General features: G+C 41.6%; 1 protein-coding gene across 19 annotated transcripts in view; it reads left to right on the forward strand.

Annotated features, from left to right (window-relative positions):
* Positions 1-12,099, forward strand: part of RBFOX2 (RNA binding fox-1 homolog 2) — a 255,042-nt gene that overhangs the window by 33,630 nt on the left and 209,313 nt on the right. For all 19 annotated transcript variants that reach the window (XM_006170295.3, XM_006170300.3, XM_006170299.3 and 16 more), the window contains exon 2: positions 411-461. In XM_006170295.3, the coding sequence (XP_006170357.1) occupies positions 411-461 (51 nt within the window). The remainder of the gene's footprint in view (positions 1-410; positions 462-12,099) is intronic.

Raw genomic sequence — 12,099 nt, forward strand, 5'->3', positions numbered from 1 at the left:
GCCTGGGTGTGCTCATGTCCCACAGAGGAAAGTTAGGAATCGTTCTGCCGCAGATCACAGCACTCTGGTTGAGCCATGTGGGAAGGAAACACATTTAGCTGCACAAGGAGGAAAATTGCGTTCATGAAGTGTTCCTAAGCAAATGCTAGTTTTTTATCTGTTTTGATTTTGCCATCGTAGCACATTAACTGGGAGATACATGTAGTTAGAGTGGAAGACAATGGAACATCTTAGGAGCTGGGGCAGTAATTTGTATTGGGTTGTTGGAAAAGTCAAGAAGTATTTTTTTTTCTGTTTTTCTATGCAACAATGCGTCATGACTTCCAACAACCCAATATTTGATCCATTTGGACGATTTTGATTATTAACATTTTCTTTGTTAATAGTTTGCTTTCTTTTTTTCTTCTTAGAACGAACCTCTGACCCCAGGTTATCATGGATTCCCAGCGCGGGACAGCCAGGTTGGTACTTGATGATTATAACTTGGTGTGTGTGTGTGTGTGTGTGTATGAAAGAGAGAGAGAGAGGATGCCATAACAGAGAGCATTTCCTGGAATTACTTATTTTGGAAGGTGATATGACTTGTTTCAGCAATGAATTTCCTTTCAGAGATATAAATGAAATGTATTACTTGATCCTGAAAGCATTAGAACCATGTTATTAAAATCGTGGGTGATGTTGGGAAAAACAATCGGTGAAGCCGAGTCGTCATGAGTGCTTTTGCTTTGCTTTCTGCAGGCTGTGTAATAATTTTGAAACCTGGTTTTCTAGATGCCTCATATTTCTAAATGCTGGACTTGTCTCTATTTTCTGCCACTTAGCCCCTGTCTGCACAGATTGTTTGAGTCTTTGCAGTAATCTGCAGCAAGAAAATTCCATTCTCCTCCCTGGGGGGATTCCGCCTTATGGTTTTAATCAGGAAAGCTTGCTTGAGAGAGTGAAGTTTCTGCTGCCTTTCTTTGTTAGAAGTGGGGATGATTGGAAAAAGCCCAGGCTCTGTTGTGGATCAGAGCAGAACTGCTTCCTCCAAGACATCCTCATTGTGGTGTAGGCGAGTGTATAAAATGTCTTCCTTGTCTTTTTTGCTGTTGAAGGCTTGAGCAGATGAGGCCCAGGCAGTTACTATAGAACCAGCAAGGCTTCCTCTTAGAGAAACAGTGTGACTTAAGTCACCTAGCCTCTGAATGAAGTGTGTCTCCTTGCTCTTTGGGAGTGTGACATTCTTTAGGAGATTTGGAAGGGGTAGCTATCGGAAATACCTTTGAATGCACACTCATGATTCCTTATAGGGTTGTCAAGAGGAGCCCCCGTTGTTAGGCTTCTCCAAGGGATGTGAGTCACCATAGTGGCAAATGAAAGAGCTGACATAGTTCCCCTTTCCAGAGGTTAATTATTTCTCATCAGAACCCGTGAAGCCAATTTTAAAAACTGGCATAGCTCATAATAAATAGTCATCCATTTGGAGGCCTTTCAGATTTGAAAGTATTTGCCCAGTTCTTGCACTTTTGGTCCTGGGTTGGTATCGAAACTGCAGAGTTTGAAGAGAAAGGGGAGAGATAGGGTTGTTCATCTCCCAGTAGGATCATCACTGTTAAAATTAAGATAGAAGCTTTCAGTGAAAGATATAGTTATATACCCAAATCTAAAAAGAAGGTAGAATTTTTGTTTGTTTTTCTTTCTGGTTTGGGACTGCCTTAGAGCTTCTGTGAGCAGTGGGATTTATGCCTTTTGATAGTAGCTCTATATTCTGGCCATCCATCAGAAGAAAAGCTGGTGCCTGGAGTTCCAGCCCCCAGAGGCTCTGATTGAGTAGGTAGAGTCTAAGATGAGGCTTGGCCATTCACATATATGCTTAGAAATCCTCACAGGTGATACTGCTGTGCCGCCAAGGTCGAGTGCTGCCGTGCTGAGGGTGCTCAGAAAGGAGAGACATGCTCTCTTTCATCCTGTACTTTTCATCCAGGACGCGTAATGTATATGGGATCCTGCTCAGCCTCCTAATCTATTCTTGCATACTAATGCAGATATTTCATTATTTATGAAACACTGCTTATTTTGGCTCTGGGAAAGTAAAGCTAATTGATGTAAAGTATGGAAACAGACTCACTGAGTTTCAAAGAATCTGAAAGGGTACTGTATAATGCTGTGTTCTTCCTGTGGGGATTAAAGATCAATGAGGAGCTAAGCAAAAAGCGTTAGTAAGAATTTGTGAAAGCACAAAAAGTAGTCTCTTTGCTTGGAACTACTTTATTTTTCCTTTCTTTTGCATCAGGGTCTCACTTCTGTAAACTGCACATTCATTACTCATACTATCTGTTCTGTAGGCCTTTGCTGTGGCTTAAAGCTGCTAATTTACTTTGAAGCACATTCTGATGGTGACAGGTTTATTTTAGTTTATTTTCTGTGCTTTATTTTGTACTCTGGCTGGATCTTTGAATTAAAGATCTTAGAGTAGTGCAAACAGGCAAATATTGAATAGCTGCTCGTTGTATTTGATGAATACAGAATCCAAATGAATACTGCTAATTAATGCGCCCAACCTCGTGAACTCTCGCTTTGTGCTTTGAGATTTGGGAGGCATTTATCGGTATGGAACAGTGGTCACTGAACAGCCAGAACTGGGCAGAAACAGAACTTGTGATCTTTACATGTCCCTAGCCTGGTTTTGGCCCTGCAAATCTGGGAGCCAGGGAGTTGGTGAAGGTGAATTGTAAACCTTTATCTCCTTTCCTTATTCTTCTACTGTCCCTGTCTAAGCAAATAAGAACCATCCCCAGATAGGGTTTTGTCAGCATCTAATAGTGATTAAAAAGAAGTAAAAATTATTATCTTTTGATTGTCATGGAGCACTTTCATCGATATTTTCTCATCTCATCCTCCCAACCACCTTTTGAAGTATTGGGTTGTTAGAAAAGTCATGACACATTTTTGCATAGAAAAACAAACAAACAAACCAAATCATGACTCTTCAGTAACCCAGTAGATGAGACGAATGTTTCCTCTGGAAAGGTAAAGACATTGGGGCACAGTGACTTGTCCAAGGTAATAGACCAAGTTAGTAGCTGCATAAGAACTGACCTTTGTCTTTCGTTTGAGGGCTCTTTCGTCTGCACAGGGATTACTGACTCACTGAAGGAAAATGCGGGCATGTGTGAATGTGCACACTTGCATTATTTAATTTACCAGTGGGGCATTATAGACCTCTTGAAACTCAACCACAGATGTAGGATTCTGTGACTCTTGAGTAAGTTCATTAGCACTAAGTAGGCTGGCATTTCACTGTTTCAGTGACTCTTTCCATTACATTTTGTAAGCCCTTAGTTTCACATTTGAATGAAAAACCTGTGAAGAAAAGGAGGGAGGAGAAAAAAATTACCTGCTGCCTTGTAGAGGTTCTGTTGTTTTAGGCAAGGTCATATCAGCCTTCTTTCCTGACCAGTTAGCAAACTTTATGGGTTGGCAGTCCACTGCTTTTCTAAAGCACTCTAAGCACCTCAGTGCTGGCTAATGCTGTCTCTGTGGTAGTGAAGGAGACGAGCATTGTTCCAGTTTTTGCAGAAGTCAAAATCAGCTCAGAAAAGCTAAATATTCGAAGGTCATGCAGGGTTTTAGGTTGATGATGCAGTGTAGTGGTTTAGAGTCCTAGCCTATTGTTTTATGACTTACGTATGTGCATGTGCTTATGCATGTCCCAAGTGTTAATTAAAGTGAGACTATTTTGTGGGTTTGTGATATATTTTAAATGGGAGGATACTTGTGTGCGTCAGTTTTTATATTGGAAAGGCTCAGGAGCAGCAATCTTAGTAGGAGTGGACTTAGCTCTGCATCACGGGCATTCTATGTTGGCTGAGATTGTTAGGGAGTTCCCGGAAAATGCTTTTGGGGTCCTATAGCTATTTACTTGCCATCTTTTAGTGCCATAGCTTTATGTATTTTGTAGTTAGGGTGACCACATAAATTTATCTTTCAAGTTGGGGTACTTTTGAGAGAAAATAATAATTATGTAAACAGTCGCAGATAAACTGGGCACATTGAGATATATAGTTGTAATTTAATTATATCCTAACTAATTAAAGGAATACAATCAGTGTTCTCTAACTGATGTGATCAGGACGAGTAGACTTTTATATTAACTTAGGAGCTTTTTAAACATTTTTTTAAATTTTTGATTTTTGCCATAGGATGCATGAATTTACCAAAGAGAGAAAGAGAGGGAAGGGTGAGAAATCACCGCCCAAGAGAGATGGCCATGTCTTAATCCCTGGTTAGACCATTCTCTTGGGACTTGGGGCATGCACCTGCATGCACTCGGCATGTTTTTCAAGCCAATGGGTCAGAGACTTGAACCGTGAAGTCAGCAATGTGTGATCCAGTGCCTTAATCACCATGCCATCTGCTTGGCCCAGAACATTTTAACTTGAACAAATATGTGTTTACTCTTTTGTCTTCTGATATGAGGTCAAGACCTTTTATGTACATATGGATATATTGATTGAAATACCACTTGTTTTCGTGCTTTTTTTCCCCTGCATTAACTGTGCTCACAAAGCATCATTTATAAGTTCTAGTTTTTGTTTTATTTGCATTTTTAAAAGAAGAACAAGGCCATAATGACATTCAAAACAATCTGAGTGAAGCTGTCCAGATTTTTATGATTACCTCTTCTTGCCCAGTCTTCTTTTTTTTTTTTCCTTTAAGAGAGAGGTTTTTTGCTTTAGGGTGCACACGCTCACTGGGGAGACAGAAAGACAGAGAGACAGAAAGTGAGAAATCATCCCCCAGGGGATGGCCATGCCATAGACCCTCCTTCTCTCTTCTCTTCTTGGGATCTTGGGCTCGCATGCACACACACCCAGCGTGGGTTCAGGACTCAAGTCACCGTTGACTAGGTGGGAATCAGTGACGTTACCATGACGCCATCTGCTGGTCCCTGTTGCCCATTATCTTTACAGCTGTTTTGCCTATGGCTAAGTTGAGCAAAAGGGCTTAGTGTCTAAGTATTCATAATATAACATTCAAATTCGAGTTGTTTTCAAGGACATTTTTCTAACTTTTATTTCATTGATTTAGGTAACATTTAATTCTGTAATTGTAAGGATTTATAATTTCTGTAAGATTGGTGAATTAATTGATTCTTGGTAAGTATACAACTCAGCAACACTACTGGGAGAAGAGAACAGGTGTGGGGTTAGAGCGAACTGCTGATTAGTTTCAGGTGGTAATAATGGCAGACAACCCTCAGCATATTTGACCTAGGAAGTGGAGGAAATGGAGAACATCCTAGTTTAACAGGTTAGTTGAGTAAAAGGTCAATTGTAGGGAGGATTGCCTTCTGTTGTCAGCAAGTTTGTATCTCCTTAATAATTATTTGGTTGAATTTTATTTCAGAATCAACTCAATTGTGGAGGGACAGAGTTGGGGGAGGAGGATTAGAGCAGGTAAACACAAATTAGAGATAATTCGTTTTACCTGGGTAGCCCAATTAAGTAAGGGATGTTAAGCAGTGGAATATTTGCAAATGTTTTTCAAAACTACAGTTTGCAATATATTGTGGGTCTAGGAAATCATTTTTGGTCATTCAGCTGTTGGTCACATCAGTTTTTTTTTTTTTTAAGTAATGGGATAGAATACAATTTTAAAAAATACATTAGAAGTAATGCCGACAGCAGTGCCCTCAGTATAATTCTTTCTCTTAGAACCGTGAGTTGTGGCACATGGTATTGTCTAACACTGGAATTGTCTGGGAATGAAGCATCGCTCTTAACATGAGATGAGAGTGAGCACAGACCTTACTTGGGTTCAGGGGTTCAGGTGATAGGTCAGCTTTGAAACTGGGAATATTAGTTAACTGTAAAACCTGATGTTTATAAGGCACTTTATAGTTCATAAAGTACTGTGCATATAGTATTCAGTTTTGATCTTCTCAGTAGGTCTACCATGTAGCCTGGGCTTTATTATCCCTATTTTATAGATAAGAAAACCGAGGCACAGGGGGACCAGCAGTTAGCGTAATGGCTGTGTTGCTGGACTCCCGTGTAGTCAACCGTGGTTTGCCTCCTGGACCCGGTAGCTTAAAAAACTCACACTAGGCGCGTGTGCGTGTGTGCCCAAGATCCCGAGAGGAGAATGGAGGAGAAGGGATTGTGGTGTGGCCATCCCCCCTGGGGGGTGATTTCTCGTTTTCTGTCTCTCTCTGTCTGGGGAGTGCACGTGCCCTATAGCAAAAAAAAAGAAAAAAGAAAAAAGAAAACAACCTCTCCCCCCCCCAAAAAAAAAGAAGACCGAGGCACAGAGATTTTTTTGTTTATTGTAACTCTCAGTTTCACAGGTAGTAAGTGGCAGAACTCGACTCGAACCCTGGCCTTTCAGCGTCTGTGTCTTGTATTTTGTATTTTTCTGTCTGTCTCTCGTCTTTGAATGTGGATAGTCTCTTGCTAGTGTGGTAAGATGATAATGGAATCTTTGGAGAATGTAAGAGCATGAACATTTTCATGCGACCAAAAGGTCTCTTGAATAACTTCTGTCAAGTTTTCTTCCTTTCTCGTTTGTTAAAATAACTGATGGTCTATAGTTTATTTTTTATTTATCTTTTAAGTATAAAAAAATTGATGTCACATTGTCAGACTCTTTATCTGATTTTAAAAATGGTTGTTGGTATGACTCCTCAAGATTTTTTTACTTCAATTTTCTAAAATTCTGTTGAAAGCTACTATATAGATAAGTTCCAGTGATTAACAGATTCCAAGTAGGAATACACAGGAGATGTTTAACTTGACAAATATGACTAGATATTTATAGATTTAAATTTGGAGTGGAGCCTTTTAATGTAGAGGGTAGACTAGTAATGACATAAGGGCTTTTTTATTTTTCCTTATTATTTTCTGTCCTCTGAAGAATTTTTTTATAGGGAACCAGCAGTTAGCGTAATGGCTATGTCACTGGACTCCCACGTAGTCGACTGCGGTTCATGTCCCGGACCCGGTGACTGAAAACTCACTCCAGGCGCGTGTGCGTGCGTGCATGCCCAAGATCCCGAGAGGAGAATGGAGGAGAAGGGATTGCGGCATGGCCATCCCCCCGGGGGGTGATTTCTCACTTTCTGTCTCTCTGTCTGTCTGGCGAGTGCACGCGCCCTATAGTGAAAACCTCTCCAAAAAAAAAAGAGAATTTTTTTATTAACTTTTTTCTCACTCATTCTCCCTTTACCTTTGGAATGGACTTCGTCTTCGCCCAGTTTTTGCACATGAACTTTCAGGACTTTTAGTTGTTTTGATTAGGAGCTGTGGACAGTAGCAAATGCATCTTCTGTTGTATTCTTTGGGCTTGGTGGCAAGGAAATGAAGATTGCTTTTCTTCCCTTGGGAGAGTGAGTAGAGCCGAGGGAGGGCATGGTGAGGCTCTTCAGCTCCTTGCTCTGCTTTGAACTTGAAGAATTGTAACCCTAAGTAGTTGCAGTAACCCAGCAAACACAGACATATGTATGTATATGGCTATTACTTAGGGTTAGTCTAGCTAAATAAAACTTATCTGTCCCACGGTCTAAGTAATGTGATTTAAAAAAAAATCGTACCCCATTACATTCAAGAAAATTGTTGATTGTGACAATTAATTGATCAAAGTTGATTTCCTGGGCCCAGTAGTTTTGAAAAGCATTATTCTAGTAACTGCCCTTTAAAATGCAACCTTAAAGAAACCTGTTAGCAGCCACTCCCTAGTCTTCAACTCTCTACCCTCCCCACCCCCCACCCCCATGTCACCAAGCTGGAGACTGGATTAAAATGACTTGTTTAGAAGAAAATGATCCTTCCGGGGACTGGCAGGTGGCAGGGTGTTTAAGGCACTGGACGCCCACGTGGCCGACTGTGGTTCGTGTCCCAGACCTCGCAGCTTCCTTTCTCACTTTCTCTCTCTGTCTGTTCCTCTCTGGTCAAATTAAAATGAATAAAGAAATAAATGAATAAATAAAGTTAAAGGAATTAATTCTTTTTAAAAAAGAAGTAAATTATCCCTTCTATATCTCACCAATTGCAATAATTTTCCTTCTGGTTCTTTTTAAAGCCAAACACGCGTTTGCCTTGTAAATTACAGAAGTATGAAGTCCCTTTTTTTTCTTTCTACTTTGTGATCTAGAATACTACTTTCAGCCTTTGTGTGAGTGTTTTTCAGGTGGTGGTTTCTCCCCAATATATGGCAACTGGCCACCTCTCGGGTTTAGGACCTTCTGTGGTGGTGTCTTACACCCTCTAGTGGATGAAGGGCTGGTAAGCGCTGCAAGCCTCTAGTGATGGTGTCCTCATAGCACCGTCTCAAGCCTGTAGTCAGCTTGGATCGCAGGTGATCACATTGTGCAGGTAGGCCATGTGCCTCTCCTCTGCTGGGAGAGACCATTTCTGCTGCTGCTTACTGCCATGCATTTAACAACACTGTTATTTCACTCTGTCTTGATTTATCTGTTTTTGGCACTATCCTTTGGCTTCCTACTGTTGAAGGTGAGCAGTCAACACTTTTATAGACCCTCTTATTCTCATAAAATTTTTTTTGTTAAATCAATATCCATTATGATTACATTGTATTATGACTGCAAATTTTTTTTTATAGGCAAATGATCAAATGTTATGATTACACCCTTTTCTTAACACTTTCTCTGGAATCACTACATATATAAATAAACATACAAATTATTATGTAAAAGTACATATTTGCAATTGTTTTTGCAAAAAGCTTTACTAAGATATAATTTTAATAATCATAAAATTTACTCAATGGAGGACCAGCAGTTAGCGTAATGGCTATGTCACTGGACTGCCATGTAGTTGACTGCAGTTCGAGTCCTGGACCTGGTGGCTAAAACTCACGCCAGGCATGTGTGCGTGCCTAAGATCCTGAGAGGAGCATGGAGGAGAAGGGATTGCGGTGTGGCCATCCCCCCTGGGGGGTCATTTCCGCTTTCTGTCTCTCTGTCTCTGTCTTTCTGAAGAGCACACGCGCCCTATAGCAAAACCCTCACCAAAATATATATATATACATATATATATATATATATATATGTATATATATACACTCAATCAAAGTATACTTATTCAGTGATTTTTTTTTTTAAGTAAACTTGTAGAATCGTACTACCATTACTGTCTGATTTTAGAACATTTTTCCCCCCTTTTTTGGTGAGGTTTTTGCTATAGGGCACGTGCACTCACCAGAAAGAGACAGAGAGACAGAAAGCGAGAAATCACACCCCCCCCCGGGGGGGGGGGATGGCCACGCCACAATCCCTTTTCCTCCATTCTCCTCTCGGGATCTTGGGCACGCACGCGCATGTGCATGCACACACACCCAGCCTGAGTTTAAGCCACCGGGTCTGAGATTCGAACCATGGTCGACTACGTGGGGGTTCAGGGACATAGTCATTACGCTAACTGCTGGTCCCCTTGGTTTTAGAACATTTCTATCATCCCCCAAAGTCTCTCTAATTTTTTTTGTTCTTGTGCTCCTCTTCTCCTACAACTATTGATCTGCTTTCTGATTCTGTAAAATTGTGGGTTTTTTTCTGGACCTTTTTTTTTTTTTTTCTTTTTGGAGAGGATTTTGCTATAGTGCATATGTGCTCACCAGAAAGAGAAACAGAGAGGCAGAAAGCAAGAAATCACCCCTCGGGGGGACGGCCACGCTGCAATCCCTTCTCCCCCATTCTCTTCTCGGGATCTTGGGCACACATGGACACACCCCGGCGTGAATTTAAGCCAGTGGGTCCGGGACTCAAACCACGGTCTACTACATGGGAGTCCAGCAACATAGCCATTATGCCAACTGCTGGTCCCTTTTTTGGATATTTCTTACAAATGGAATTATATAATGTATGTAGTCTAATAGTATGTAGAGGAAGTGTGTGACTTCTGCTTAGCATATTTTGAGGTTCACATAGGTTGTAGTATATATCACTATAGTGTTTTTTTCCTTCTCTTTAAAGTTTATTTATTTCTTCTATGAATCAGAGAGAGAGCATTCCAGCAGGATTTTGATGCCATGATCCAGCCTCAGCTTTAGCCAGTGTGTACAGGAGTGCCAGCTGCTGAGGTGGAGCTCCAGGCACGAACTCGGAGTCTGCAGTGGGTCAGCCTTGCCGTGCATTGCAGCATTTTACCTCTGTGCCACTGTCCAGCTCCTGGTTATTTTTTTTAATTGCTGAATAGTATTCCGTTGTGTGTAGGTACTGCATTTCGTTTATTCATTTACCAGTTGATGGGTGTTTGGATTGTTTCCAGTGTGGCTATTATGTACAATGCTGTTAAGAACATTCATGTACAAATTTTTGAGTAAATACGCATTTTAACTTCCTTTGGGTAGATGTCTAGAAATCGAATTGCTAAAATTATGCTACACTCATGCTTAACATTTAAAGGAACTGCCAAACTCTTTTCCAGAGTGACTTGGTTTTATCTAACTTTTTTATTATGACAGGTGTATAGTCGTATGTCATGTGGCTTCGATCGCTTTTTAGCTGATGATTAACACAGAGTACCTTTTCATGTGCCCGGCTGTTAGCCACTTCCACATCTTATTTGGTGAGCTGTCCATTCTGATCTTTAATCAACTTTTTGGTTTCTCTTCTTACTGAATCATAAGAAAGCTTTATATAGCGTAGATATAATTTTTTTGTCATATTTATTGTACTGTTTACAAATATTTTTCTCAGTTATGAGATTTCACAAGACAAATCTTTGTCTCTCCTCCAATGTAAAGAAACAAAACTTTGTTTTCACCCTTATTTGTTAAGTTTGGTTGAACTCTTAATGCCTGTTTTATGAAAGAAACTGTGGAAACGGGCATTGTCTGTCTCTGCTTAGGCTGGTGGTTGCCCCAGGAAGACTGGCACTTACACTGGCTCTGTGCTTGGCTGACACCACCCTCTCCAGTTCGTAGCAGCAGGCATGCTTGGGCACGAAAGCCCTTCGTGCCGTGAAGGGAAATTCTGCCGCTTTCTGCGTGTCTTAAGGGATGTATGTGGTAGACCAGAGGATCAGCCAGGTTCCTTGGCTGCTGCTGCTTTTTTTAAACCAGAACCCTTCAGCTTCAATGTAAGGTTGTGTCATGGAAATTCCTCTGTAGACAGACAGGTAGACATGGATACAATCACATTCATACTGTCTGTCTACCCATCTCCCCATAGCCTAGCTTTAGGTTTAAATATCAGTTCTTCTGGCCCAGCCATGGTGCAACAGATGGTCAGGTGCTGCTCTGAAAACTGGGGCCTTGTGGGAGTCCTGGGTTTGGATTCTGGACCAATCTGAACATGATGGGCATGGTGGAACTTGCCTGTATTCTAGCAAGCTGGGAAGCTGGGGCAGAAGCTTGCAATGGTGAGACCCTGACAGAATATCTGCCTTTCTCTCTCTCTTTCCCACTCTTGCCTGCTTCTCCCTCCCTCCGTCTCTTTCTCTCATCCAAAAAAAAAAAAAAAAGTCAGTACTGCTATTGCATACTATATAACTTTGGGCAAGTTTTTTAGTTCTCTGAGTCTCAATATTTTCATCTATAAAATAGGAACGGTGCCTTCTGTGAAAGGTACTATAGGATTAGAGATAACATGTAAATTTTCCGGTGTGTTAAGGTCTGTAAATAATTTTTTTCTCATTTATTTTATGGAAGAGAAGACTTAGGGAAGCTTTTACAAGGGAACAAACTACTTCTCACACTCTGATTTAAGTTGGCTTTTTGATTTTTCACCATATAAATGAATTGTATTTGTTGATTTGAAATTTCTAGCTAAGGAATATAGGTTCGTTGTATCACCAAGAAAAATAGATTTTAGGCGGGCCCCCTGGGCCCTGCGTAGCCGGGGCTCTGCTCGGCGTTCCGCTGCCTCTCCAGGGACTGGCGTGTGGCCTCCGGGCCTGCGCGTGGCCGCCGCGCGTGGCCCTCGGGCCTGAGCGTGGCCCCCGGGCCTGCGCGTCCCCCAGGCCTGCGTGTGCCCCCCCTCCGCCTGCGTGTGACCACCGGGCCTGAGTGTGTCCCCTGGGCCTGCACGTGGCCGCTGGGCCTGAGCCTGTGCATGGCCCCCGGGCCTGCGCATGGCCACTGGGCCTGCACGTGGCCCCCCGG

This window comes from Tupaia chinensis, unplaced genomic scaffold (genome assembly GCF_000334495.1).
Source record: "Tupaia chinensis unplaced genomic scaffold, TupChi_1.0 Scaffold148234_1, whole genome shotgun sequence".
Classification (NCBI taxonomy): domain Eukaryota; kingdom Metazoa; phylum Chordata; class Mammalia; order Scandentia; family Tupaiidae; genus Tupaia; species Tupaia belangeri.